Source organism: Toxotes jaculatrix, chromosome 9, assembly GCF_017976425.1.
Source record: "Toxotes jaculatrix isolate fToxJac2 chromosome 9, fToxJac2.pri, whole genome shotgun sequence".
NCBI lineage: Eukaryota > Metazoa > Chordata > Actinopteri > Toxotidae > Toxotes > Toxotes jaculatrix.
In genome coordinates, this window is record NC_054402.1 from 13,786,190 (window position 1) to 13,813,594 (window position 27,405).

General features: G+C 40.8%; 1 protein-coding gene across 1 annotated transcript; it reads right to left on the reverse strand.

The window, feature by feature from the left end:
• Positions 1–105: 105 nt before the first annotated feature.
• Positions 106–27,070, reverse strand: vps53 (VPS53 subunit of GARP complex). The gene is made up of 22 exons (XM_041047112.1): positions 26,949–27,070; positions 26,391–26,471; positions 25,313–25,362; positions 25,158–25,224; positions 19,819–19,905; positions 19,281–19,396; positions 18,686–18,805; positions 16,349–16,427; positions 16,072–16,215; positions 15,806–15,948; positions 15,047–15,188; positions 14,037–14,135; positions 13,203–13,297; positions 11,845–12,087; positions 10,176–10,323; positions 9,740–9,822; positions 9,560–9,638; positions 9,080–9,228; positions 8,910–8,979; positions 8,565–8,702; positions 2,193–2,297; positions 106–1,604 (listed from the first exon to the last, which is right to left on the reverse strand). Exons 1-22 carry the CDS (start codon positions 27,033–27,035, stop codon positions 1,434–1,436), a joined length of 2,496 nt encoding a protein of 831 aa, XP_040903046.1. The 5' UTR covers positions 27,036–27,070; the 3' UTR covers positions 106–1,433.
• Between the last annotated feature and the right edge of the window lie 335 nt (positions 27,071–27,405).

Here is a 27,405-nt window from a genome sequence, read left to right on the forward strand (position 1 = left end):
GGTAAAATCAGGTTGATATTTTTTCCTGGTATTGTGAAAAATGTGCAAATTGAAGCAGTATACACCCATTTGATGAAGCACAAGCGGAAAAAAAAAATCTGTGGCAATGTTTTAATAGTGTTCAACAATTGCCCGTGTAGCTTTACAGTCAGACAATACAAACACGCAAGATTTTGTACCAGAAGGCAGGAATGTCTACACTAATGTATTTAGTTTTATTTGATCTACAAGGGCATGAGAAACATGAGAGGCACTGGCATCAAACTCAGCGACCATAACCAGGGAATTGACTGCGAATAGGTTTTTGTTTTCTTCCAGAGACTGTGATGTACTGTATTTGACATCAGTGAGGAGACGTGAGGGAGCAGCTTCAGGAACTCAGAGAGCACTTGGCAAAGTGTTGAGACAAAGCCGTCTTGTTTTGTCTCAGTCCATTTTTATAACCAAAAAAAAAAAAAAGTATTTTCCAAACTGTAGAGTTTGTAATTTGACCTGCGAGTAGAGTACAACTGAATGGATGGATAAATGGACACTTGCTTTAAGAAAATCTTGTTTTTGTGCCTCTGCAAAAGAGAAGGGATTAAATTATAAAAGAATATTTTGAACTATAAAGCACATGTGCATTTATGTTTACATAGACAGTATATACTGAATCATTCCCTCTCTTCTAGGCAAAGGCCCAATTAAAGACTTAAGTTAGATGACTCTAATTTCCTAGTTGACCTAGAGAGATTTTACATGCCAACACAAAGAGGGCCTCAAGTCTCACTGAAGCTGCAGAAGATCCAAAGATCCTCTTTGTCCCTTACTCAGGGAAACCCTTGTTAGTGATTAGTTTTAGGTCACTGTTCACACAAACAATCCCCAAACCTTTGACGCATGTCTAGTTTAATGGATGGAAGAGATTAACACAAATTTCAACCTGATATCCCCCACTTTAAATTAAAATAACCAAGGAAAGCCACGGTTATCCTTGGAGTACATTATATTCGGAAAACATCAACTTTAATTAGGATCAGGCGGCCTGTGATCATCATGGATTAGACATGTCCCAGAGAGGCAGCCAGTGGCTCTCTGAGCAGAATTTAGTACAGCACTACATTCTGCCTTGTGAGTGCAAATACACTGTGCAACAATATAATGTTAGAAGGCTCAGACGTTAGTGTCATGAGAAGAAAGGTGGGAAGTTACAGAAGTAAATGACATACAGTATGTAGCAACAGGAAGTAGCAGTTGAAGAAGTTTCTTCATAATCCAAGGTCAGCATGGGTTGGTAGTACTGTCAGTCAACTGTTTGCTCTTTCTGTAATTCTCCACGATAACCGAATGGAGCTCAAAGTCTTTGAGATGAACAACTACAAGAGAGGTGAAGACGATCTCATCCTGCAGCCTTTTTAATTTTCAAGATAAGGTTTCAGTGTGTGTGTGTCTGTTCACAGTCTCTTCTTGATGAGTTTCTCAAGTTTACGGATGCGGGAGGACTCCTGCTCAGGGGTGGGGGCACTGAAGGACAGAGAGGGGCCGCCGTCAGCCCCCGAGGGTGGAGTGGGCAGCCTCTGTCTGAAGAGCTCCAGCATGCTGCTCTGTTCGCTGCGCTTCAGACCCTACGCACCCAAAAACACACGAACACAGGGGAAATCACAAAGTATTTAAAAAATTTCTTTTAGCACAGAAGACAAGCCAATAGTCCAGAACTGTGTGTTGGTTCACAGCAACAGATTAGACCACATCATGGGAAAATCATGGGAAAACATGAGAACAGATGAGAACACAGAGGCAAAATAAGAGGAGATGCAATGTTACAATGTTAAAGCAATAGTTCAACATTTTGGGAAATACACTTATTTGCTTTCTTGCCATTAGTTAGATGAGAAGATCCATACTACCCTTGTACCTGTGTGTTCAGTGTGAAGCTGGAACCAGCAGCTTTTTAGCTTTGCTTGGCATAACGGCCGGAAGCAGAGGGAAACAGCTAGCCTGGCTCTGTCCAAAGCTAACATATCTGCATACCAGCACCTCTAAGGCTCACTAATTGTGACGTTATGTATTTAAACCATACAAAAACTAAAGTGTTCATACTGAAGATACTGATATAAGAGTGGTTTCTTATTTAACTCTCAGAAAGGAAGCAAATAAGTGTATTTCTCAAAATTTTGAACTATTCCTTTAAATTACTGGTCTGACCAACTGACCTTCATGTCCAGAATCTTCTGGAAGGTCTCTGGATTGCCATCAGCCAGAAGCTTGATGTAGTTATCAACAAACACCACTGGTGGTTCATGTGGGGCCATCACCACCTGTGGAAAAGTAGAGTTTTTAATGTTGGTTTCACCCCTCCCTCCTTTCCTGTGCACCAGCATGGGACGACCCAAGAGATCTTTAAATGATCCCACATGGGGCAGCTATGGCCCAGAACGAGGGAGGGGGGCTACTACTGACAGAACCAAGTAATTCTTGCAGCAAACAAAGTTGAGACTATGGTTCTATATTTAGAAACCCACTCCTCACTCTTTTTTTTTTTCTTTTACACACCAATTACTCCATGCATGAGTGGGCAAGAATTAGCTTCTCCAGTAATTATTTTAGGGGTATAATGAGTCTGGGCAAAAATCTGCATTAGTCAAAAGCAGGCAGAAAAAGTTTAATGGGGCATAAGTCTTTCTGGAATGGATTCTCTTGGTTGTTTTTTTTCCCCCCAACAATAGAGACTGGGTGGAAAACGTGGATCGGATAACACTTCTTGCAGCCGCTACAAAGCAGGCAGACCAACACATGGCTGACAGACCCCCACCTCCCATCTCATGGATATGCGTGCGCACAGGGACCATCTCACAAAATGTTTCTCCTATCCTTCACTTCAAAAAGGTCCAATCTTTCCTTTTCAAGTGTCACTGCTCTCTTTTCACTCAAGGTAAAATACATGAGTAGGTGAGCTGCACAGACAGACAGAGAGAGAGAGAGTGGAGGAATCAGAAGCAGGAGAGACAGAGATGGAAGAGCAGGCATGAAAGGCTCAGGATCGTGTGGAATTCTTTGCTTTCTTACCACCCCTGCTGACTGAGTGATTTACTTAGCAACTGTCCTGGAGCCAGGCCAAGGAAAAGGCCTGTAGGGAACTTGTAAAAAAAAAAAAAAAAAAAAAGGCAAAGAAAGCGGGACAGGGAGTTTAAGAATGAAAACTGGCATTAAAAGAGAGAGACAGAAACAGAGTGAGGAGGGAAGGCAGGGGTGGGGGGGGATTCAGGCCTGAACAAGGGTGGGGATGGGGGTTGCCTTTTAAATACTCCCCCAGAAGAGGTCTTCAGAGGTAGGGAAGAGAGCGTTGGAGCTATGGTGGAGCTGGGATGGAAGACTGTGGAAAACAGCCACGTCTCACAGGCACTGCACAGGGCCAGGAGAGGCCGTCTCAGACAGACAGAAAGAATCCTATGCGCTTTGAACATAACTGAGCACTGGCTCACATGACAGACAACCCAGTTTTTTCATCTTTAACACTCAAAGTAGATCATTTGACAGCTATATAAAGATTTAAGGAATCTTACATAAGCAGAAGCCTAAAAGGTACATGGACTATTCTGTGAACTGAAGAGCAACTTTAAACTAATGCAACTAATATTGCATTAGTTTGATGCTGCACTAATCAATATTTTAATATCAAAGGACCAAAAGACTGTGTAATGTGAAAGGGCTCAGTCAAAGTGACAAACCCTCAGACAATGATCAGCCAACTCTGCAGTTCCCCTCAACTTTACAGAGCATTTTAGCATCTTTCATCTTATTGTTTTGTTTTACAACACAGAATATTATAGTTCTAGTTCAATCTTAATGCTCTGGGATTTTTTTTAAGCAAACAAGCTCTGATAAACCTAGTGTTCCCTACCTGTCAAGCACTTAACAGCAGAGGGACAAAGTTAGCAACTAGCTGGTGAACAGTGTGGAGCATTTGGCAACTATAGAGCCAGATATATCCCTCAGGATTTAACATCACAATCTCCTAACAAATATTTATGTTAGTCATTGTGTGCTCGATATGTAAACAGTTTGCGAACTCGTATGAATTTTACAAGGTGATAATATGTCAATGTTGTGCTTAAAGCTTGTTTCGCTGCTCCTGAGTGGCCCACAAAAATAATAAATAAATAAATTAAAATAATGAATGCTATTGATTCTAGTTCTCTATTCAAACCCCACTGCTACGGTGTTGACAGGAAACATCTGTTCTAAACAATTCCCTGTATCTCGTAGCTCCTGCCAGGACTGCCCTCTTTCCCCTTTATTATTTGCTCTTTCTCTTGAACCTGCCGCCAGGGCTGTACATTGCTTTTTATCCAGGATGTCCCTCAGTTTCTTCCCCACCCTCTAAACATACTAAATAATGTTAGTCAGATCTTGGGATATTAAGTTAAAGGGGTAAATCTGCTTTATTGCCACTCAATGCATCAGTCGGATGACCTCCAGATCCAACATTCCTGTGGTTCAGAACATCAAATTAGAGGAGTGTCAGTCCATTCTTTAACAGTAAACACTACAAGTAACTTATGACAGAAGTAGGAACAGATTTACAAAGATGAAAAACTCTCCTGTTATCGTTTCACTCTCACTTATTAAATTAATGTCCTCTCAAACATCAACTTTCTTAGCTCAGTGATACTTTTACTGCCACTTAAAGACCACTGGAAAGAAAAACATTGTGTTACATCTAGATTTATATGGGGGAAAAAAAATCCAGACTGAAACTGTCAACTCTCCAAAGATGAAACAACCAGGGAGGATTTGGTGTATCTAACTTCCATGGCAGACCCTCAGAGGTTACACGATCTGATCTGCTCCATTTCACTTAAACAATCAAGAAATAAATTCAGCTCGATTATTACTTAAGTAATAACCTGGCGTGTTGCTGAAAAGCACTGCAAAATTTTGTCCAGCTGGTATCTTCATTCTCCCATTTTTTGTAACAGTAACCCCCAATTGGGATGTCAACCAATTTCATTTCCTCAATGCAGCAATAAAGGGTTGCACACCCTCTGTGACATTTATGGTCCTGTGAGCCCCCGAGCATTTCAAGACATCAAGAAACGTTTCAATCTACCCGGCACATCTTTCTTTTTCTATTTCCACAGCGATGCACACTTATGGTGCACTTTGGAATATACCTCCCTCCACACATCCATTTCATATAGCTCTGACCAGCCCCAGCGGACTCGTCTCGATAATACATTCCATCTTGCACAAGGCCTCCTGCAAGCCCCTATCTACAGACAGACTGCGGAAGGCAGACCTCTCATCAAACAGTGCCAACCCAAATTGGAAACTAATCTGGCAGAACTCGCAACTATCTTCCAGCAACCCAAACCATCAAGCCATTCTTTTTAATTTCATACACAGAACTTACTTCACTCTCCACACATTGCGTAGAATGAAACTTTACCATCACCAAACTGCAAACTTTGCACTCAAAGGCAGTGGGCACATTTTTTCATATGGTGTGGGAAGGGTTGCACAGTTCTGGAAGAGGGTTTCAGAAATGCTATCAAGCATATTGTCCCCAAACTATTCCTTACTTTCCAGAAGTGGCTAGCTTGCCTTACAGCTGCCAAGTGGCTAATAGGTTCTAGATGGAAAGCTCCTCATTCTGTCAATATACAGATATGGCCTCTTGACTTTATAGGCATAGCAAGCATAGAACACTGGGTTGCCAATATCCGCCAAGCAAAAACAGAAAATATTTCACAATGAAAATAAGCAATTACTATAATAAAATCCATAATATAACTGTTCTCCGTGTCCATAAGGTCCAGGGTGGGAGGGAGCCAGAGGGAGGGATATGGGAGGGGGGTTGGTGGGGGGTGTTTGCAAAACAGATTTTGGTTGCTTGTCAGTTTTGTACTGATTACAGCATAGATATTTGTGATTAGCTCATCTACTTTATTTGTGATATATCATCTTGTAGCCCCACCCATAAATAATTATGTTTAAATACCAATAAAGGTATTGATAAAAATTATCATAAAAATAATTATTGCTGCTTCCCCTCTGGACAGTTTTTACAAGTTCTTCAGAATACTAATCCAAACTTGCCAAAACAATACTGTTCCAGTTCAAAGAACTTATTGTCTGCTTAGCTATTAGAAATGTGCAAGGAAACCTACAGTGGCCTATATGTTGAAATCTCAAAGTGAGCTCTGAAAACTTAAAGTGCTCCTTCAATTGTCCCACTGAATGGCAGTTTCTTGGAGGGGGTAAGCCAGATTTAATGTCAAGTCACAGCATTGCAGAGTGTAATTTAAAACTATTGTTGAGGCTAGTCAGAGGAATTCTTGTATTGACCTTCTTTCGATGGGTTTGTCTTTCAGAAGCTTCAATCTCAGCCCAAGGTGGAAGCAATTACCTGTGAAGAACCCTGATGTTACACAAAGTCGATGGCTAAAATGCGGGCTGCAGTAAAAAAAAAAAACGTCTTTTTACTCAGATGGTCTTTCTCTTTGAACAGAAGAACAGAGGACATCTTTGTATAGTTCTTTCAGAAGAGCCTTTTTAGAGGGGTGCAATCCACAGTCATCGTTTCATGTCTTTTTGCTACCCGGGGCAAAATACAATATGCAGTTGTATCTTATTTGTATTATTTTCTGCAGCATTATCTCTCCTTTTAAATTTTGTTAGGATTGTACAATCTATCTCTATAAGTATTACTGAGAATTTTCTTATTATGTTTGTTATGTTGTTAGGTATTTTTTTTCTTTTGATATTTCTTCTGGTATCAAATTTCTAGTCTCTTCAATGATGATTTTGTCCTCTGCTGTCATAGCAACACACATGAATCAGTCAAAGGCCTTCATGCACTGTCAGCTATGTCTGTGAGATTTCTTAGAAGCCATATATATCACATTCCAGCTGAAGGGGCCCACTGGCAGTCAAATTCAGAAAAAGCAGACAGTAGTGGGCTAATGTGAATGCATTCTATAATTCTATAATGTGAAAGCTCCTTTAATGTGTGGCAGATGAGTGGAAATTCATGTATATACATTCAGGGCATTTTTCCAGGGAACAAAGACCGGCCTTACACAGCCGATATGAAAGAGTGTGCATCCCAGAGGAAAACAGTCAGAAGAGGCAATCAAATATGAAATGGTGAAAGGGTTTTGCTTGACAGTCAACGTCTGGGACAGCTTCAAAAACAAAGTTAGTCTGAAGACCCGAGTCTGAGGCAGGGTGTAAGAGTGGTTACAATATAATGCCATAAATCAAAAGGATTTTTCTGTCTGCCATTAATCAACAGCAAAGGCAAGGCAGGCATAGCACAATTACAGCAGGTCACACTGACTGCTATAAACATCAAGACAGTCTGACCACGATAACTTCAGGAAGGAAAGAAGGTCTCCTGGGAGTCTAAGGGAAATAAAGGGACAGGCAGACATGTACTGTGTGTGTGTGCACATTTCTGTACACCCCAGGGACAGTTAATTAGGGTGGGGTTAATCTATGGCAGCCACATACCAGTGTCCTCTAGGGTCTCATAAGGTAGTTCTGAGGCAAGGCTAACTGGCTGAATCCCGTGTTTACTCTCCACACTGAAAACAACATCCAGTATATAACATGTTATACTGCATGTGTGGGTGTGTGTTTTCGTGAGTAGACGCATGGTTGCATGCATTTATTTATTTACTAACTCTTTCACTCACACCTTTCCACTGGCTCTGGGTCAACCATATACTGTGTGTGTGTGTGTCTTGTGTTGGCGCATATCTCACTCATTAAACCAGTAGAGCCTGAGCTCCATTCCTATGCCCTTCCTACCTCACGTGAGGTGGCTTATTTTATGGAAACATACTCATAAAATGCTATTGTGAGTGGGGTTAAAGACACAATTAAAGGGTTATTCTGCCCAAAAATAAACTACATAATCTGCCTGAGTGACTCAAGGCAAGCATTTTAATACTGGCTCGCCAGTCAAACCACAAACACTTAAAGGAGAAATGTTTGTTAAGTCTATTGCTGCGTCTTACGACGGAACCTTAATCAGTGGAAAAAGCAGTTAGCTGCAGGTTGTGCCAGACTATTCTTTGTGAAGCGTTGTCATGTTTAACTGGATATGTCAGAGTTTCAACATTAAATCTGTTGAATGGCAAACAAGAGATAAAGAAAACTCACTTACACAAAAGGGTCTATCTAACGTTCAGATCCTTTAAAGGTCAGAAACTGAAGCTTTGCCTGTAAAAATGGCCAGCATGGATTTAGCCACCCAATTTAAATGTCATAAAATCTGAAGTGTCCCATAAAAATTGAGTGGTTCTGATAATGTGTTTAAGTTGAACTATTTTGTATTTAGAGTTGAGGTTGTATTTAGATAGAGGTTCTCATTAAAATCCATCAGTTAAAGATGCAAGTTCATTCTGAGTTTATACCGTGAAAGGTAAACTGTTTAAACTAATCTCTACTGGCTTCAGGAACGAGGCTGAGTGTTTTTCCAACATTCATCTGAAGAGGGTTCGGCTGGGTGCTTGTCATACTTGTTTTGTACCTGGAAAGCACCCCCCCCCCTTCCCCCCAATGCACATGCCCCTCACCTTGAGTATCATCTCTGCACGGGTCATGCCTTTCACCACTATCTTGGTGTAGCTGGCAGGTGCCTTGCGAAGCACCTGGGAGCCTATGGAAGGCAGATCCAGTAAGACTGTCTTCAGGGAGTGGGTGTCAAGGAGGAGCTGGTGGGTAGGATGCACAAGACATTCAAGATTATTTAAGATGAAACATGTATCCCAGTGCACATAATGAATGTAAGGCACGGATGTTCTGATGTAATACTCCTGTAATAGTGCACATACATGTGCAGCTTAGAGTGTGCTTAAGTAGGTGACTGACAGCACAGTTAAAAGGAGGCTTTGGGACGAAAGAGCATAAATTAAACTTACTTGTTCAGCTCCCACCATGCTGATAGGCTTACATCTGAATAGGTGGTTGATGAATTTAGGAATGAAGGAACTAAAAGAAAGAGAGAAGTGACAAATATATCAACTTTAAGAACCTTTAATTGCAGTTTAGAGAGGAAGTAAGTATTATTGTGTGTGTGTATGTGTTGTACTTTGTGAACTTGATGCAGAATTGCGTGAAGTATTTGCGGGTTGAGGCCAAATTGTCTCTGATGATCGGCACATTTTGTTTAATGTGCATGATGATTGACGTCACATAAGGACTCTGGTCACCCACGTGCTCCACGCTCTGCCATGGCATCTGAGGAGAAGAGATGAAGGACAGAGTGAAGCTTCAGAATCAGAGATTATGCACCAGTACTGTTTCAAATACTGTTTATCGTTAGGCTTACGCGATAATCCCTTTAAATGCATTACATATTAAAACAAGGACATATTTTTGATGTGGAAATGTTCAGATTTCTGAATAATGACATTCCCAAACCAACCAGTAACACAGTGTTATGGCATCTTATGAGAGTATTTTTAAAGAGATGATGTTCATTTCAATTTTAATGAATGGCAGCAGTATTTGATTCCAACATCTTAAATACTATATAAGTTGAATGTGTGCGCATGTGACTGCGTCCAACCTTGCTCATAGCAGTAAGCGCAGGGTCACAGGCGGCATCGAGATCTTGAACGAGGAGCTGGATACTGTTTGAGATTACACTAAAAAAGTATAAATGACACCATTAAAACATACTCTTCACATTATAGAAGGAAGTCTGTTTTTATTAGAAAAAAGTTGCTGCTCTGCAATTGTCACTTACGTGCTGAATGTATCCATCTCCCCAGTCAAATTAATTCTCTCCACCAAAACCTTATCTACCTTCTCCTTTAGCTTCTCCTCCAACTGAAACACATGCAAACAAAAACATGAAAGCACACAAATAAACAGATAAATGTTTCATTACTTAGAGAGCACCCCTTCAAATATGTGTTGATCTTTTTTTAAAATATTGACTTAGATTTGCTGTACGTGCGTTGCAAAAAAAAAAAAAACACAGCATGGGTGAAACCTTTCAGGTTGTGTTGTAATCATAACTGTCTAGGTGATGAAACATAAGTCAAAAGTCTGTAACTACTGCAATGACAGACATCTCTTATGTTCCCTAGCACATGCTGTGACTCCAGGTAAATCCCTGGTTCAGATCAATTAAAGACACACATTTATTCGCATTTGTGTGTATGAGTGTGTATACATGCCTGTTGTGTGGTAGCCAAACAGTACTCTGCAGTACTAAGGATGCTACAGATCAGACAAAGCTCATCTAAAGTGAACTTTGCAGCTTCTGAGCCTTCTTTCTCCTTCAGCAGACTGCTGATAGTAAGACCCCCACTGTTACTGCTGGACCTGGATAGAGAGAGTGAGAGAGAGACGCAACAGGAGAGTGAGAAAAAGAGCAGTAAAAAAAGAGAAAGAGATAGAGAAAGAAGGCATGTTTAACATACAGAGGGGAAAAATGCTTAGAGAGGCATCAGAGTTGAACTGAACTCCAAGATTCTGCGTATTGTTTTTCCTTAAGGCTGACTGATGTGGACCCCCTTTGGTGTAGACTTAAAAAAAAAAACTCTTTGAACACATTTAAACCACAGGTAAGAAAAGCCATTTTTAGTAACTGAGACACAACAGGCATAACTACAAGCAGACGCAAGTGTCGGGATGCTGGGCCAATTAGGCTTCAACGACAACCCAGTCATTAATAAACGTCATAACAGAGACATGTGGGCAAAACCACAACATAGTTCAAGCTCCTTTCGAGGGGCCCCTTTCAAAACCTCGCAAAACCAATTCACAGCGCGCCACATTGGACAAGCGTGTCTGCATGTGTCTGTAAGTGTACGCACTTGCAAAGCATCCGAGTGCATCTCTGACTGAGTGTCTGTTTATGACTCAGAATATGGTATACATTAGTCAGCGAACGCAAGTGTGTCATTAGCATGCATGCATATCTGAAACAGAGCACGCCTCTGTGTGTGTGTGTGTGTGTGAGTATGAGTACACCACAGCCAGTGATGAGTTCTAATGTGGCCAATGAGCCAGAGATGTTTTTGCTGGTAGCATATAAGGCTTTGCCACAAAATAACCAACTCCAGATCGCTCAAAACAGGCCATCCCAATCCATCAAACACAGAGAGGACTGAAGACATTAACTTAAAAACTAAACTCCTAAACAGCCCCATCACCATAGCAAAAGAATTAACAAATATGGGCGTGACGTGCTTGTTTCTGAAAAGTTCATCTTAAATAAATCTGTGTTTGTGTTACAGCCCAGAAAATGTAATGATTCTTTTGCATGGAGATCATTGAAACAATAGAAATACTTGCGAGTGAATGCTAGTGAGCGTTTCTGTCAGCAGGACAGTGTTTGTGGGACTGATTTAATAGTTTTTGGACAACAACGGAGGTCTGTGGCACGGTGGAATGTACATACAATACTTGTTAGTGAAACCGATTCACTGTTGGTTTTGTCCCTTTCATGGTATTTGTTGAAAGTCCGAAAAAATATTATAGAATATCTTACTTTAATATCTTCTTCTGTATAATATTTAGAAAAGCCAGCAGATCACAGAGCAGAGGGAGTCAGATTTTCTACTGAGACTCTGACTTGTGGAAAAAATGTAATGACTTTGTGTTTCAAGTGAGAAGAGAGAAGCTGAGGGTTTTCCTTGTCCCTTCAAATCACTCAGGCTCTCTTAGAGCCAGCATCCACTGGTCTCTAAAGGCCACACTAATTCTAGTAAGGGACGAGTTTTTTTTCCACTGAAAACCACAGGTACATGTAAAGAGTATTCCCCTATTTCTCCTATATGAGAAAGTGGAATTCTAATATATAACTCTCTCTTTAAATAACCAAAGCTGAACCAATCTTACTTAGGTAGGTTTCCAGAGAGAATCTTCCAAGCGTACTCTCTCAGGAATTTCTGGAAGATGGTTGTGAGGGCGATCATTGGTTCTCCAGTGCTCAGCTGGGAGCACTGCACCATACACTTCTTGTAATAGACAAAAAGGTCAGCGCAGCTGGGCAGGACTGCTCCGCCTTCCTCCGTGCCCGCCTTGGGTGGGCCTTGTGCTCGGAAATCAGCCACAAACCGGTCGATCAGTTCGCCCAGGTTCCTGCAGATGCCCAAAAATGTACAAGCCAAACCCACACAGGTTCACACACACACACAAACATGTGCACACACACGGGTGGCTGGATTAGCGGCACATGAAAGGAATTAAAGGAATCAAATAAAAACATTTAAACATTAAAAACATATGATTGGTCTGTAACCCCAATAAATAAATAAAAGGATAAAATAACAGGCAGACAGACAGAGAACCAGATGGATAAACAGGAGAATATATTCCAAGCATATCAAAATCCTCAGTACTACATTCAACAGGTCCACAGTCTGTTGGTGTGGCCCAATCCTACTGAATATTGGAACTAAAGCCAAAGACAAAACAAGCAGGCCACTGTTCTCTCCTGCTATGTCCCACTGGGGACAGGCTGATCTGGCTGTTGCCTGTTTAAGGCCTTTGGACTGAAGTGAAATGAGGTTGTAGCTGCAGAATAGGTCAATCCCGTTCCCTTGGACAGACAAACAGCATTAAACGCACCACAGAGCCAAAAGCCAGGGGCTGCATGCAAGCACAGCAGTCCCAGAACTGTGTTCAGTTTCAGGAGCGATCACCATGACTGGGGGAGGGGAGGGGCGGGGAGGGGCTGATGGAGGAGAAGAGAAGGATGGTGGTAGAAGGGGAGGTGAGAAATTAGGCAGACGGAAAACAGAAGAAGAGACAGCAAGGAAAAGGCAGAGATGAAAAATAAAGAACAAGAGGCTGAGATAAAGAGGGGAGGAATGAAACACAATTTACACAAAAAGAAAGAGACTAAAGAAGGGATACCAGAAGGAAGAAAATAAAGAGGTGGGAATAAAAGAAGGCAGATCTGCTACGGCAGCACTTATTCAACCTCCCTCTCTCTTTTTCTCCCAGCGTCTGTGGTCGTGCAGCTAATGGGAAACATTTCTGCCACAGTGGAGACAGAGGCATGTACAGGAACAAGAGATGGAAAGACAGAGGAGGCAATGAAGTAGAATGGGAGGAGGGGGATCTGATTGATGAGCGGGCAATGGAAAAAGGATGCATGAGCCAGATTTACACACAACCTGCTCCCGATTCTGGGTCTGTGTACCACGGCACTAATCTGCTCTTGTCTGCTTGTATGAGTGTGTGTTGCTCACTTGTCTTGAGATTCTATGTAGACATATAGATGAGGTTCAAAACACTTGGAGACAATGCCATGGAAAGGGTTGTCCGGAGCTTTGGGCTTCCTGGGCTGAGGAGAGAGGAGGAAAATGGGCTATTAGTGAAATAACGGGTTCTAGTTGTAGCTGCCCTGAGTTTCAATCATCCAATCAGTGAGTGTATGTTTTGCCTCCAATTCAGTCAGCAAAAGGTAAATGTCAAATCTCTGAACATAGAAAACCATACCGTACCATACATTACATATTAGAAGACTGGAGAAACTGACTTTCAAGAAAAAAAACACACTGATATAGTCTAATACAACAGCTCTGTGATAAATTCTACCTTTATGAGGGTTGTAATTTTCAGCTCTTGTTCAAACATTTTTAGAGAGGTGCTGATCACCATTATTACTGTTACTTTACCGTCAATTTGGAGGCTACAGCTAGATATTGCTTTGTGCTACACCGAGAGATGTTTCTAATATTTAGTCTTGCCTCGTTGTAGGGGTGTTTTACTAGAGAGGTGCAATTTTAACTAAGTGTACATCGTGAACTGACAATTCAGTGTATGTTTTCTTTGACCAGTAACCTAAAATTAAGGTTTTTATTCTAGACTAGTGGAGCAATAGATTGCTCAGTTCTTTGACAATTTCTTGCTTACTACAGGCTCTAACTAGCCAAGACAAGATAATGCCTCATAGGTGCATGATTATAAGTTGGGACTACCAATGGACTGCCATGATCAAAAGTCATATTTCTGGCCGACAAAAAAGCGCCACATCAGAGGAAGCAATTTCTGACGGTCCCTGTACGTCCACATGAACTTACCTTGGCCAGATCCTCATCCTTTTCTGTGCCAACATCCTCACCTGGCTCATCTTCCAGGAAGGGGTTAGTTGGATCTAGAGGGCTCTCTGGTCTTTTTTGCTGTAAAAAAAAAAAACAGAACTTTAGTATTTTTTTTTTTCCTGCCGCTGATTTAGAAGAGCATGTTAAGTGGTTAGACTGCCACCAAAGCATCCTGTGGTAACAATACTCTTGAGAGAAAGGAACTATTTTTATAACAATATAAACTATGTTCTATAAAATACATTCCAGGTTTCATGTATATGTAGACCATTTCATGGGAGGCTTTGATGAAACTGCACCTCCAATTATAAAATTCCACTCAGCCAAATCCCTGATTGAATTACAGAACCCAGCAGGCATGGGTGTAAAACTGAACTGAAGACAAAAGGGCCTCTGTCTGGGCTAAATATTATCAGCTCTGAACAAGCCTGGTCTAGTTGTGCCCCAACAAAACTAATCGTGCCCTTTATGATCTGTCCATCCTCTGCGTGTCGCTTCCACCTCCACACGCCAAAATGACCTGGATTAAAAGGTCTTTTCAGGCTGTGACACCAAAAGTACCATGTGCATGTGTGTGTGTGTGTTTAAATACATATCAGCAGATTCATGAAGTGTGACTACGGTACAAACAATAGGAAGACAAGCTGTCATTTTCCTTAGAGTACAACAAAACCTAACTGAAGGTATTTCAGAAAATCATAAGGTTTCAGTGGAGGATAGTGTATACGAGCATGTAAACTTTAACTTGCCATATGACAGATTTTTTGGTGGAGGTGCTGTGATTGGATGACATTTCATACTGCAAAAAAGACGTCAGTGAAGCGTGCATTATATTGTAATTACAATCCATAATCTAATTTTCTATCTTCAAACTTCTATCTTTAAACTTAAACGTCGTGTTTGTGCTCTTTCAGTTTAAATAACTGATGTAGCTTAAGTAAATAGCTCTGTATTGTTAGACATGTATTGCGTGTGTGTGCTTTTCTCACTCCTGGTGCGTCAGTCAAGGTGCATCCTGTGAAGCGTTTGGCCAATAAACCCTCAAAGTTTGTGGTCCTCTGAATGGCGAACAGAAGTAGTTTCACCTCAATCTCCTTGGCCCGTGTTCGCATCACTTTCGCTAGCTCCACCCTTAGGAACACACACACACACAAAATAGACAACAAATAGACACAGTTTGAGTGTATTGTCTTTCAATTTTACATTTTAAAATCTCAAAATGTTTCAAATAATCCTTGCAAGTACACAATAGCACTCTTACATCTGTTCTTTTAGCAAAAACATGTCTTGTCAGGCTTGTTTCTAACAACACTATGATTTTTGCCAGATGTTTTTTTATTGATAGTTGCAGCCTGGAGCAACACACAGATTACGTTGCCCAATACTTTCTTCTCTTGTGTAGCTGAGGGGAAAAGACTGAGAAGTGTGGACACTAGGTCACTGCTCATGTAGGCCACCTACGTCACCGCACAGAAAGTTGCACCGAGTAACAGAGTCATGCCAGACATGCCATGCCAGTGTGGTTCACTTCATAATGCAGAAAAGTTCAACAACCAATTTTTCAGTTTCTGCCTGTTTAATTCAATTTCTCTTTTTTCCTTCCTTTCCTTTTAAACAGAAACAAGGTATACAATGTTCATTAAATCTATTAATTATATAACATAGAGTTCAGCTTGGTGTCAATGCTTGCCCCTTGACAGGCATTTTTTTGCTACACCATATAGTATATATGCAGAACATGTGACTACCTGGTGATGTGGCAGAACTCCACAGCAATACGCTCTGTCATGCACCATTCTTCAGGAAACATGCGTCCATATTTTTCCTCATAGTCTACCAGCTGCCGCTTGATCCAGGCGTAGCGGCGATCGATCTTGTCCAGCCATGCAACCTGAGCAACAGGGCAGAGTACATTTTCATTAATATCTAATTTCTGCATTTTCATTTAGGTGGTTAGGTATTTACTTTTACTCGATATGACCTTGTACATTATGCAATTCAATTTCTTACTCACATCTTGGTTTTCCTGGAAGAGCACCAGGTACTCTGAGAGGTGCTGCCTGATGAACTTTTTGATGATCTCCTGTTTGATGCGCGGGTCCAGCACGTTGGCTACCAGACAGGCATCTCTCAGCACATTACTGGGACCACCTGTTCTCTGGATGGATTGTGATATGAAAATTTAAAAATACACCTCTGTACAAGGGGAGAAGAGGACAAGAAAAATGTACTAATAGATGAAAATTGAAGATATTTGTTGAGAAAAAAAAATTCTTATATAACATATTTACCTTGGAGCCCTGAGAAGGGAAGGCTTCTTCAAAATCTGCCAGGATCTGAGTCCCCAACTCACTCTGTGCTGCTTTTACTCTAAATAGGACAAAAAACAATAACACTGAACTTTACATTGTTTTCTCAGTCAAATACCCTATCTAAATGATGATTTTTTTTTTATGTGGGAGCTTGTCGTCCCTCACCAGCACTAAGTCTAAAGCTATCAGCTTGCTGTACACAAGTTATCTGCTGACAAAACACTAACAGTGATGTTTTTTTCAAGTGTCACAGAAGCCACCTGAGCTTTGATGCTCACTGGTGTACAAGCTTTTAAAAATGAACATTTTAAAAATGTTTTTCATACAGTAACTTTATTGGCACCTGCCAAGTGTCTATCAGACCTGTTACCATTAATTGTCACCAATTATTCCCTATATTTGGTAGATGTTTTTCAATCCTAATATCGGAACACTAGTTTGCAGATGTGTTTTGTATGAAGGTGAATACCTTGGTTTCTGGTCAGTAAAGCAACCACAGAGATGTGTGACAGAGAAACACTTATATAACGAGGTCTACAATCTCAGTCTGTCCAGTCCTCAGAGAGTGTGTGCTCATCCAAAGGCATCCGGGCTGGGTTAACCAAAGATAGCTCTGGAAGTCATGACAATTGTCCAGAATTGAACTGAAATGGTAGCCTTCATTTCAAGCACTCACTATTTATTAAATATCTAACAATGCACTTCTCTCCCACTTCATAACTACTGGTTATGAGTCTCTTATCGCACACACTGCCCTGCAGCTCCTGTTTCAGCTGTCTCACACTCTGATAAGCTGATTTTCAGGTGTCTATATATACAGCCACTCACTGCATGTGTCTGTGTGTGCGACAGCTGAGTAGTGAGTCAAGTAATGATGTTGAAAAGGCTTATTAAAAAATAATCAAAGTTGATCCTGTTCAAGGGAGACAGCTGAATTGACTCCATTTAGTCACAACTTTGCTATCAGATTATTATGATGTTCAATAGTCATGCTACATTCACACTGACTGATATTTTTACCAAGCCCCTCCTTCCTTTTTTTTTTAAATATTTTGTAATTGATTGTTTACAGCTTACTGATGTATAGTAGAGCTTTTTTCTGTTTTATGTTTGAATTCAGAATTCAATATAAAATTTCTTGCTTTTATGCCCTACACAAAAAAAGGTCTGACTGAAAGGTAACAATGACATGTAAAGGCTTTGCCTTACTGCTGAAAATGTGGCTTCATACTGTCTCTCTGTCTATTGTTGCCTATGTTTGTCCTATCGATTGCTTGCCTGTGCATCTGTCCCTTGTCTGATTCTGCTCCGCACTGTGGGGGCTGATGTGTCAAGTCTGCCCAGGTCTCTCACAGAGAAGTAGTGATTGTCCAGCTGTCTGCCCAGCCTTCATATCTTTCCCTTCCCCGTGTCTCTCCTATCATCTGTTTCTCCAGCAGAGTCAGTTCTTCCACGCAGCTGTTATTTGGTATGAACACTGTCTGCCACACCTCAGTCAAAACAGAACAGAAGGTCATCCTTTCTTGTTTTGGGGGATCAACACCACTTTGAACCTGAACATCAAGTTGGCCAACGTGTCCCAAGCTGACTCTAGTGTTCTTGGAAAACATTAGTAAAAATGGAAATTTAATCAGCCAGAGCTGTGGGAAACAACCGCATAATAAGGCACTTTGTTCTTTTTGTGTGTGTCTGTGTGTGTGTGTGTGTGTGTGTATTTAAAACAAAGACCACACCCAGATATTGGTATGACTCTCTCTCGAGCAAACAAACATTCCTAAATATACTATTAACTGAACAACAATCATGAACAATCTCAAGTGCATAATGTGATAAAAGCATCTTTCACACGCTCAACTAGAAGCACAAACATGGAGATAAAAACACACCCTCAGAAGAGTATGCCCCTAATCTCTGTCTATGGAAGAAATTCTGGCATTACAGAACCCTATTCAGTGTGTTTCCTTCCTGTGCATTCCTGTATGTGTGGGATTGTGCGTGTATGTGTGTGAATATCTGCATAAACAGGATGTAATACGCAAAATACCTCCAGCCAAATTCTGTAACCACTTTTCAACAGTTCAGCTGACGAGAGTATTTCAGCTGTAAGGAGAGATCAAGCCCTGAACTGGCTACTGGAATTGAGCTCGTCTTACAGCTATGCTGCTCACCAAACAACTCGAGTGAGCTTGAGCAAGGTACTAAACCCCTAAGTGCAATGCAGCTGACATACACTTAAGGAAAATATGTAAAGAAATAGCCTTATTTAAGCACATTTGCTGGTGAGTGTGTGTGTTTTAGTGTGTGCATATTAGTTACCTCTCAGAAAGCTGTCTGATCTGTGGAATGCCCATGTACTTGTGGAAATGTTCAAGCACATTGACCACTCCCTGCAGCAAGTTGGCCACCTCGCCATACTGCCTCTTTCTGGTCATAGCTCTAGAACACAGCACACATGAATTATTTCATTATTATTACATGAAAAAAAAAGACTATAACAGTCAAACGGCTTAAGCTAAATGCCCATGTAAACAGGTGTATCCTTATTTGTCTAGCACCAATCTAACTGTATCTCACTTATAAATATAAATCAATTTCAAACACACTTAAAAAGCACACAGGATTTAAGTTTTTGTCTTGCAGTACAGCACAGTAGCAGCTTTTACCCATCAGGCCACTAATTCTATCAATGTTGCTGAAAACATAGACTGAAATAAAACATTTATCATTCAACCGATGATTTGTAGGTTATATAAGGTTTATCTTCTACTTTCACGCAGCAAATAATGCTTCATCCTAAAATTATGGGTGTATCTCCCAACTACAGAGTCAACTTAAAATGCTTTATTTTGGTCAAATAGGCGTTAGGGGGGAAATGTGGGAGTCTTTTGGTGTGAAATGTGACGATACCCACTCTAAAGAGTCCACACCGCCTGCCAACATATGCAGGTGGTTGAGGGTGGTGATGGATGTAGTTAGGTGGCGCTTGGCATGGTCCAACTGCTTTATGTCCCTTGTAATCTCCTTAACCTGTGCAGGAAGAGGAACAAGTCAGACAGGCTGGTCTACAGAGAAAGACAAAGAGCGGGAAGAAAGAAGGAGGTAAAGAAAGCACAGAAATTGGAAAGAAAAAAGAAAGAATAGGTGAGCGAATGTAGGAGAGCTGTTCAGTGGATGGAGCAATCGGATAAAGAGCAATAGAGCAAGATGAACAACACACCCGCTGGTTTAAAAAATAACTGCTCCTACATGCCAAATAACTCTCACCCCTGTCCTCTATTGTTACACAGGGAGGATATAGGTTGTATCTCTCCAGTGCGAGGGTAATGTCCCACCTTTGTCTGTGTGTGTGTGTGTGTGTGCATGCCTTTCTGTGGTTATGTGGTTTTAGGGTAAGGATTAGGGTTAGGCATTTAAGTTTAGTGTGTGTGTGTGTGTGTGTGTGTGTGTACCATTTGTTCAGACTTCTCTGCCTTGTCCTTGATGTCTTTGATTTTGCCAAAGAGTTGCTGGATGGCTATCTGGGCCTCCTCCAAAGCCTGCACGAAACAAACAGAACAAACAAAACAAATAGTTTTTATGAAACATACAATGAAGACACATTTTCAACTACTGTGAGAACCGTTGAGAATTTGCATGTGTGTGTGTTTATTCTTAAAGTGGGCAACACTAACAATCAGTGGTCTGAGCAGGATCAAAAATCTGGGCCCCTGAGGCCAAAGCCCAGCTCAGCACATCCTTAATAATGTAAGAATAACACTCGAGGCAGGGACAGCAGCAGGGAGTGAAGGAAAAATGGAAAACCAAACAGAACTGTTTGACCAAAACCTTGACAGGATGAGATGAACACCCTCTCCTTTAGTTTACTCTCACATACTCAGTGGAGTATGTGGCATGATAACAGTGAAGTTATCATGCCACAGCTCCACTGAGTGGACATAATAAAGGTGTGCATCTATGGTCACAAAATCTTCCATCTTCATCCCTTACAAATGAACTTTCTCCCTGTACCGTCATACATTGAGCTGGACAGCCTGTTGTGTACTGTGGATCAGCTGCAAATGAGTCAACCCAAAAAATTAAACTGTCTTCTGGTGTCTGTTGGAAATATCAAAAATGACACAAAAGGGACAAAAGTCTGGATTTTCTGTTACCCACAAATTCATGGGCAGAGAACATGGAAACTCTGTCATCAGCTGATGGTAAAACTGATTTATTTCTTATTTTGCTTAAAATGCATCACCCTATATATATATATATATATATATATATTAAAAAATCTCAATTTATTTCCTGAAAAAAAGAAAGCTTCTAAAATCTTCATATTTAATATTTTAATAATTTTGAGAAGCATGGTGGAGGGAATATCTTTGTGTCAGTTAATGTGTGCCAGCCTGGGTCAAATTTCCAAGGGATATTTTTTTTATATCCGTTCTCACCGCTGGCTTTGGTCCATGTGAAAAATTATCCTGCTAATGCCCATTCCCAGCTCCAGAATGGGGGCAATGTCAAACAGACTAATTGGACGTCTAATTGACAACCTATCTAGATATATGACATCGATAGGTCTTAAATTGACATACAGGCCATAAGGCTAAGCTCCGCATAAAGACTGTCACTATAAAGGCTAAAGAGATCATTAGCAGTTTTAACAGCCTATAAAGCCAGACTGGATTAGATAACATTAGACAGATACAATTGTAAGATAGCTGAAGTGCTATTCTAATATTTCCCCATCATCTGACATGGCAGCTGTTCTTTGATGGTCCTAAACAGAGATTTTGCTCTGACATCTGATGCCAAGGTAATTGGCTTCACTTGGCTCGATGCAGTGGCAGCACTGCAGACACAACTTTGACTCCCCTCAGACTCACACAAACACACACATGCACACAAGGAATGCTAACAGCCGGCACCAGCTGTGCAAGGAATTTACCACTTTTACAAGCACCTCTAGGAAACAAGTGGACAGCGAGTGAACAAACACACAAAAATTGTGCACGTGCAAACACACACACATAAATACAGCTTGCAGTGACAGCAGAGGATTAATTTTCCTTCCTGAGTGGTGTCAAAGAGCAATGCTTGGTGCCAGTGTTGTGGAGACACAGTCAAAGTCAAGATGGCACCATATGATCAGCTCATAAAATCTCAACAAAACCATTTTGGCATTTAACCCTCTGTGGGTAGTTTAAACCTGAATGTTCTTATACAAAGCTAAAACTTAATCTACTCTGTGTGAAATGATTTTCTGTCAACACAGACTGCCATGGAGGCCAAACAGAGAGGAACTCTCTGGGTTAAGTTCTGAATAATCTTCAATCAAGGTGAGCAAAAGCTCACTCCGTGCAGTCTTTCTTTTTATGCCTCATAAAACCCTTTGGTTGTTGGGTGAATAAATTAGTTGGAAAAATGAAGGCAGGTTATGTGATTACTCTTTGATCTGAGAGTGAGGAGGAAGGGAGTGCCACTGAATCTTTAAAGAGGCTCCCTGGAGGACATCTTGAGCAAACAAAGTGCATGGAGAGGGGGCCTGAACCTCCAAGGCTGCAATTGTCGCTCATGCACACTCAGCTGAGTCAAACTGGCTCGGTTCCTCGCGCTCATTTCCTGTATTTAGCCTTGAGGAAAGCAGAGAGAGACCACTGCCCAGCAGGCGCCTCCATGCCCAAGATGTTATCTACTCTCACACAAACACGAACATGCACACAAGTGTATCTCTAACATGCAATAAGCTGCACATGTTCCATGGCATACATTAAGTGGCATTATAAAGTTTTAAAAAAGGAGCGGGGAGCTTCCTTCCAAAGCTTGAACAGGGTTGGGATACACTTCACTCCTCCTTTAGACACACATCAGCTTAGCGTTCTAAAGCAGAGGGTATATTAAATGGCACTTCTGAATTTAGGGCCAAAGACAATAACTCAGACCAACCCAACAGGCTAATTTTAACAGCTGGAACACTGCCTGAGCCCAAGGCTTCATGTAAACATTTTTAGGGAAACAATTTAGGGAAAGGAGTGTTTCACTTAACAGAGAAAAGAGTAGATCAGGAAATGTTATGTATAGAATCACAATTTAAGAAAAATTGTTTTGTTACAGCTAAGCCTGACAGAAACACCCACAGCACCACTTCTAACACATTCTGTTACATATAGCAATATGCTGCTGTGCTACTACTACTACTACTATCATGCTCCATTTGCCTTCAAATTCAGTTCTGGAAAACTGTACAAAATTCTGGCACAGTTGGTGTTTGCAGATGATGAAATAGTCAGATTTAATAAGCTATACTGAAAATGCCTGTAAACATAACTGAGGAACAGGCTGATAGAATCTGCAGAGTGACCCAGATTTTTTTTTTTTAAGAAATACAACTACAGAAAGCAGAAAGTTATAAACATAGCAAAACTGTAAAAGTTTAGAGTACGAGTAATATAGTATAGTCTTCTAGTATAAGAGAGCTCTGAGAAGTTGAAAGCATGGAGACTAAAACAAGCTATGAACAGCTTTTTTTGAGTTAACATTAAATATTTACATTAAAGTGGATTCTATAGGAAGACCACCCAACACTGTATTAAACTAATGCAGTCCTCTTGATACCACGATGGGCATTAAGAACACTCACATGTACCAAAAAAAAGAAAAAAAAATCATACAGAGAAAGAAAAATGCAAATGCCAGATAGAAAACCTCTGCAAGCAGCAAGACTTATTAAAGGTGTGACACTTTGTGAGTGTGTGTGTGTGTGTGTAAACTGCACAACATCTCTTTATGGCAAAAGCAACAACAACCAATTAACATAAATGTGAATGGCAGGCAGTAATTGATTACAAATGTTTGCTTTTGTTAATGAGCCTTTCTGACTCAAACCTCCACACATGGATTCCAACTAAAATGCCTTCACGTCCTTAATTTTCATTGCAAAAAGACTAATAAATGCAAAACAACCTCTTCATCAGCACTGTGATATTGAGTTCAGCTGACTGTGGAGCAGGTGTGCATGTGGTATCCACATTGCCATGACAACGGGCAGGCGAGAACATCGTACAATGGCAGCTGTGTGTGGTAGGAAACTCTCCGCTGGCAGACTACAACCAGATACAGATATTTTGTGAGTGTGTCTGTGTGTGCACGCACATTTGTGTGCATTCGCCAATGCAGCTAGACTGTTGGGGAGATTCCCACAATCTGCTCTCATCTTCAGCACTTTAGGAAATCATGCAGGTTAGAAGGATTACTCTGAGCTGTGATCATTTCTAGTTAACGACAGAGTTCATGACATTATAATGGACTCCACGACTCTGTGAATGGACACCATCTATTTACAGTCAATCATAGTGTCACCAGTTTGTGTAGTTTGTGTGGCTGTGTGTGTATGCATCTGTCTTAATGTGATGAAACAGCCTTTTTCGTGTTTCTTGAGTATTCATTCACTGGAACTACCCACGCAAAACTATATGGACTCATAGCCAGTTAAAAATTGTCACTTTTTCACAACAGGTAATAACACTGGTTTTGAGGGTCCTGTCCTTCAACAGAGCTTTAATCGTATAACGAGCTGCTACAGTAAATTAAAGGACAAATGTTAAATGTGCAGTAAAGTCAATACAATGAGGACAAGAAAAACAAGAACACATTGAGTGTAACACAGCCATCGACACCCTAAATATCAGCTCTATTAGCCACCAGGGTCTGACCACTAAGAGTCACATTTCCACGCTCCCAGTCCTGCAGCATATTACTGACTGGCTCTCTACAGAAAAAAAAACACAAGGAAAATCACTCCCCAGACCTCCTCCACTTTCTCTCTCTCCTCCCGTCTTGCTCTCTCCATCCTTCTCTATAAATGTCACCATTTTGAGTTTCAACCTGGGGATTGTATTTAGCTCAGTGAGTGAGTACAGTCAACAGTATAAATAACTAAAATTGCTGATCCTGTTGGTTTTATTCTTTTGATGTCTTTATGTTTCAATCGCCATCTTGAAATGAACACCTCTCCATCTTTCCGTCTGCAGAAAGGATTTTCCCTCTGGAAATGTTGGAATGGCTCTGTGGGGCTGGAAAAATAAACTAAAATTATTGTGTGTGACTGTATAATGTTATTGGTCTGGAGGGGATTTAGAGCCTTTCCGCTACCAAACGGTAGCTAACTGGGAAAGACAGGGCCACCGGGCCAGACACCCTGACGACAACGCACACCTAATCATGTCAGCTGGTCAGAACATACACGGCTCACCCATCAGGTGTCACGTTCCCTTTAAGCCACAACTCCTTGACAGAGCAAGGACCTGGATTAAATCAGCAGGAGTTGTGCTTTTCCATCAAGTTCCCACAAGAAAAGGCAAAGACTCAAAAGCCTGGGTTTATAAGAAACCTAAGTATTTACATACGGGAATCTATTTCCCAGACGTGTTTTCCGTAAAGACGGGCAGTTTGAGCAGCGGGAATGGATCTGAGTCATCTTGTCCTTTTCCATGGAAGCAATGTGGAGAAAGGAAAGAGCAGGAGAGGTGGAGGAACATGTTTGTCTGTGTTGGGAGTAACCAATGGCACTATTCTAACTTCAGGAGAAGAATGATGTTTTAAACACCATGTGAAGCGTGGTAGTGAGCATGTACAATATGCAAATGTGTTTGTTTTTTTTATCTCCCCCATTCATGGCATAAAAGGTCCATATACTGTGTTTCTACAGTGATGTATGAGGAGCTATGCTGTATAAGACTACAAATCTGATCAGTTTTGTCTAACCACTGCGGTATGGTCCTTCATGGCCTGCAGCTCAACTCACCTGTCTGCCATCCTGACCCACATTGGTCTGGCCTCTCACCACTGTCCTGATATTGTCGTCCAGACGCCTGTGAAATGTGTCACAAAACAGCAGTCACATTTAGGGTAAACTACACACAACTATGATGTATCATTACGTCGTTCACATCTACTCACCGAATCTTCAGACGAATCTTGTTCACTACATCATCGATATTAGCCAGGGACTGAGTGTAAATAAAAAGACAAGAAGTCATAAAAAAAAACATAGAGCTATGTTTTATCATACATCCTAAAAAAAAAGAAAATCACAATTTTTGACTTAAAGTTGAAACATTTTGTCACAGACAGACACACTTCATCTTTTCTATGAGTAATACCCCTTATTATATCTGTGCTATAATATCCACTCCTCACGTGCAGGACAGGTGTAAACTCTCCCCTGTTGAATTATTACTCACAAAACCTACAAAAGTAGGTGAATATACATGCACTACTCGGAACCCTTCTATGGTATATAAGCACTAAGTTTAGGGTTACAGTGACCCCTCATGGAGATGGAGTATACATACATGTATTATATATGGATACAGTATCTACATATATATCAATAGATACACTGGCATGTTAAGTACATACACAAGCAGACAGGTGAACATAAAATTTAACCAAAACCTATTTTTCTGTTCAGCTGTTTTTAATCTTGAATCTGTTTCTGTTGTTGTTTTACTTTAATTGTAAAAGCCTAATCAAGGTTATGGCCTGTAAACTGACTTCAGACAGATGCCCTATATGTATATTACACATTTATTTTTCCAAGATAATAATGGTTATCTGTATTACACCAGAAAAATAAAATACATTTTCATCCATTCACAGATAAAGTTCCAATTTATTAATCAACAGGCCTTTGTCAAGACACTTTGACATTTCGCAGTAGAAAACAAACTCAGGAGTAAATAGTAAAATTTGTGATGACTGAATTTCAATTAGCTGTCTCAGTTTCAGGGTCCTGTTATTGTGCATGCTGGCTCACTGTCACGCTATGACATTGCTAGTGTTAAGTATACCTTTAGTAACACCTGTGCTTTTCATTTTCATGTAAAACACAAGTAATTCTCAGCTAACGAAAGAAAATAAAACTGTCAGTCCACATGTGTCAGTTTACAGTATAGCTATGCGATATCACGATGGGTGGCACTAAAATGACAAGTGTAAGCCTGTCTGCAGATGTTTGCGTGTCACTTGACTGCACCTGCTCAGTGGGGAATAGTGTGTTGATGTACTCCACAGCATTGAAGTCTGCTCTGTCCAGTGGGTCTTGGCTGGGGAAAACCTTGGACATAAAAGACAAAAGACGTTTCAGTCAAAGAGCCACGGCTGCCTCACTGAACATCTGGTGGACTGGGATGATTTCAACATTCAAATCGGTAATTTCTTGAAAGACTTTTTACAGTTGTCCTGAAAGAACTGCAGCTCACCATTACTGACAACCTGAATATAACTACATGCTGTTAAGTGAGTATATAATGGAAGCTGCTGTGTTATCCTATAGATAAAGATAGCTTTGTAAACATTATTCCCAGCTAACGTTCACCCAAGACTCAAACTACCTAACAAACTTTTCTCTAAGCTAAACATTGTTAATATGCTGGGAAATTCTGTGTTTTATAGCTGGCGGTCGTAGTAAAACAGCAGTGTCACATCCATGGAGCTCGCTGAATGGGTTAGCCTGCTAACAGCTGGCTTTATGTTACCAAGCCGAGCAGCAACGCTTAAAAAAACTACAGCAGTAACGAGTACAAACGCCTACCTGTTCAATGGCTAGTTGCACCTCTGGGGTTAGATGCAAAATAGCCTCCAAATCCTCAGCAAATTCAAATTCTTCTTCCTCCATCATTGTCAAAACAAAACCAGAGACTTCTCCGGCATACCACTTCCTGGTGGAGAGGCTTCTGGGATACCTGATGAGGTCAGCGAAACGGTGCTTTCAAGGCGCTCGGAAACCACAGCGATAAATTATTATTGCACGCTCACCTCTAGCACGCACGCCTCTAGCTTCCTCTGTCTCTTACATCTATTTTCTGTTTGACATTTGGTGACTTGTCTCCGAGTCAGAGTCTTTGTCCATCTTAAAAGTGCACATGAATGATCCTACAAATATTTGGGTTTGTATGTGGGCCTAATTAAATTACTGGTGGCCAAAATGTGGCAGTTAGGGTTAAGGAGTCAAAAAGTGATGACTATCATTACTTATAATGATTTACGAT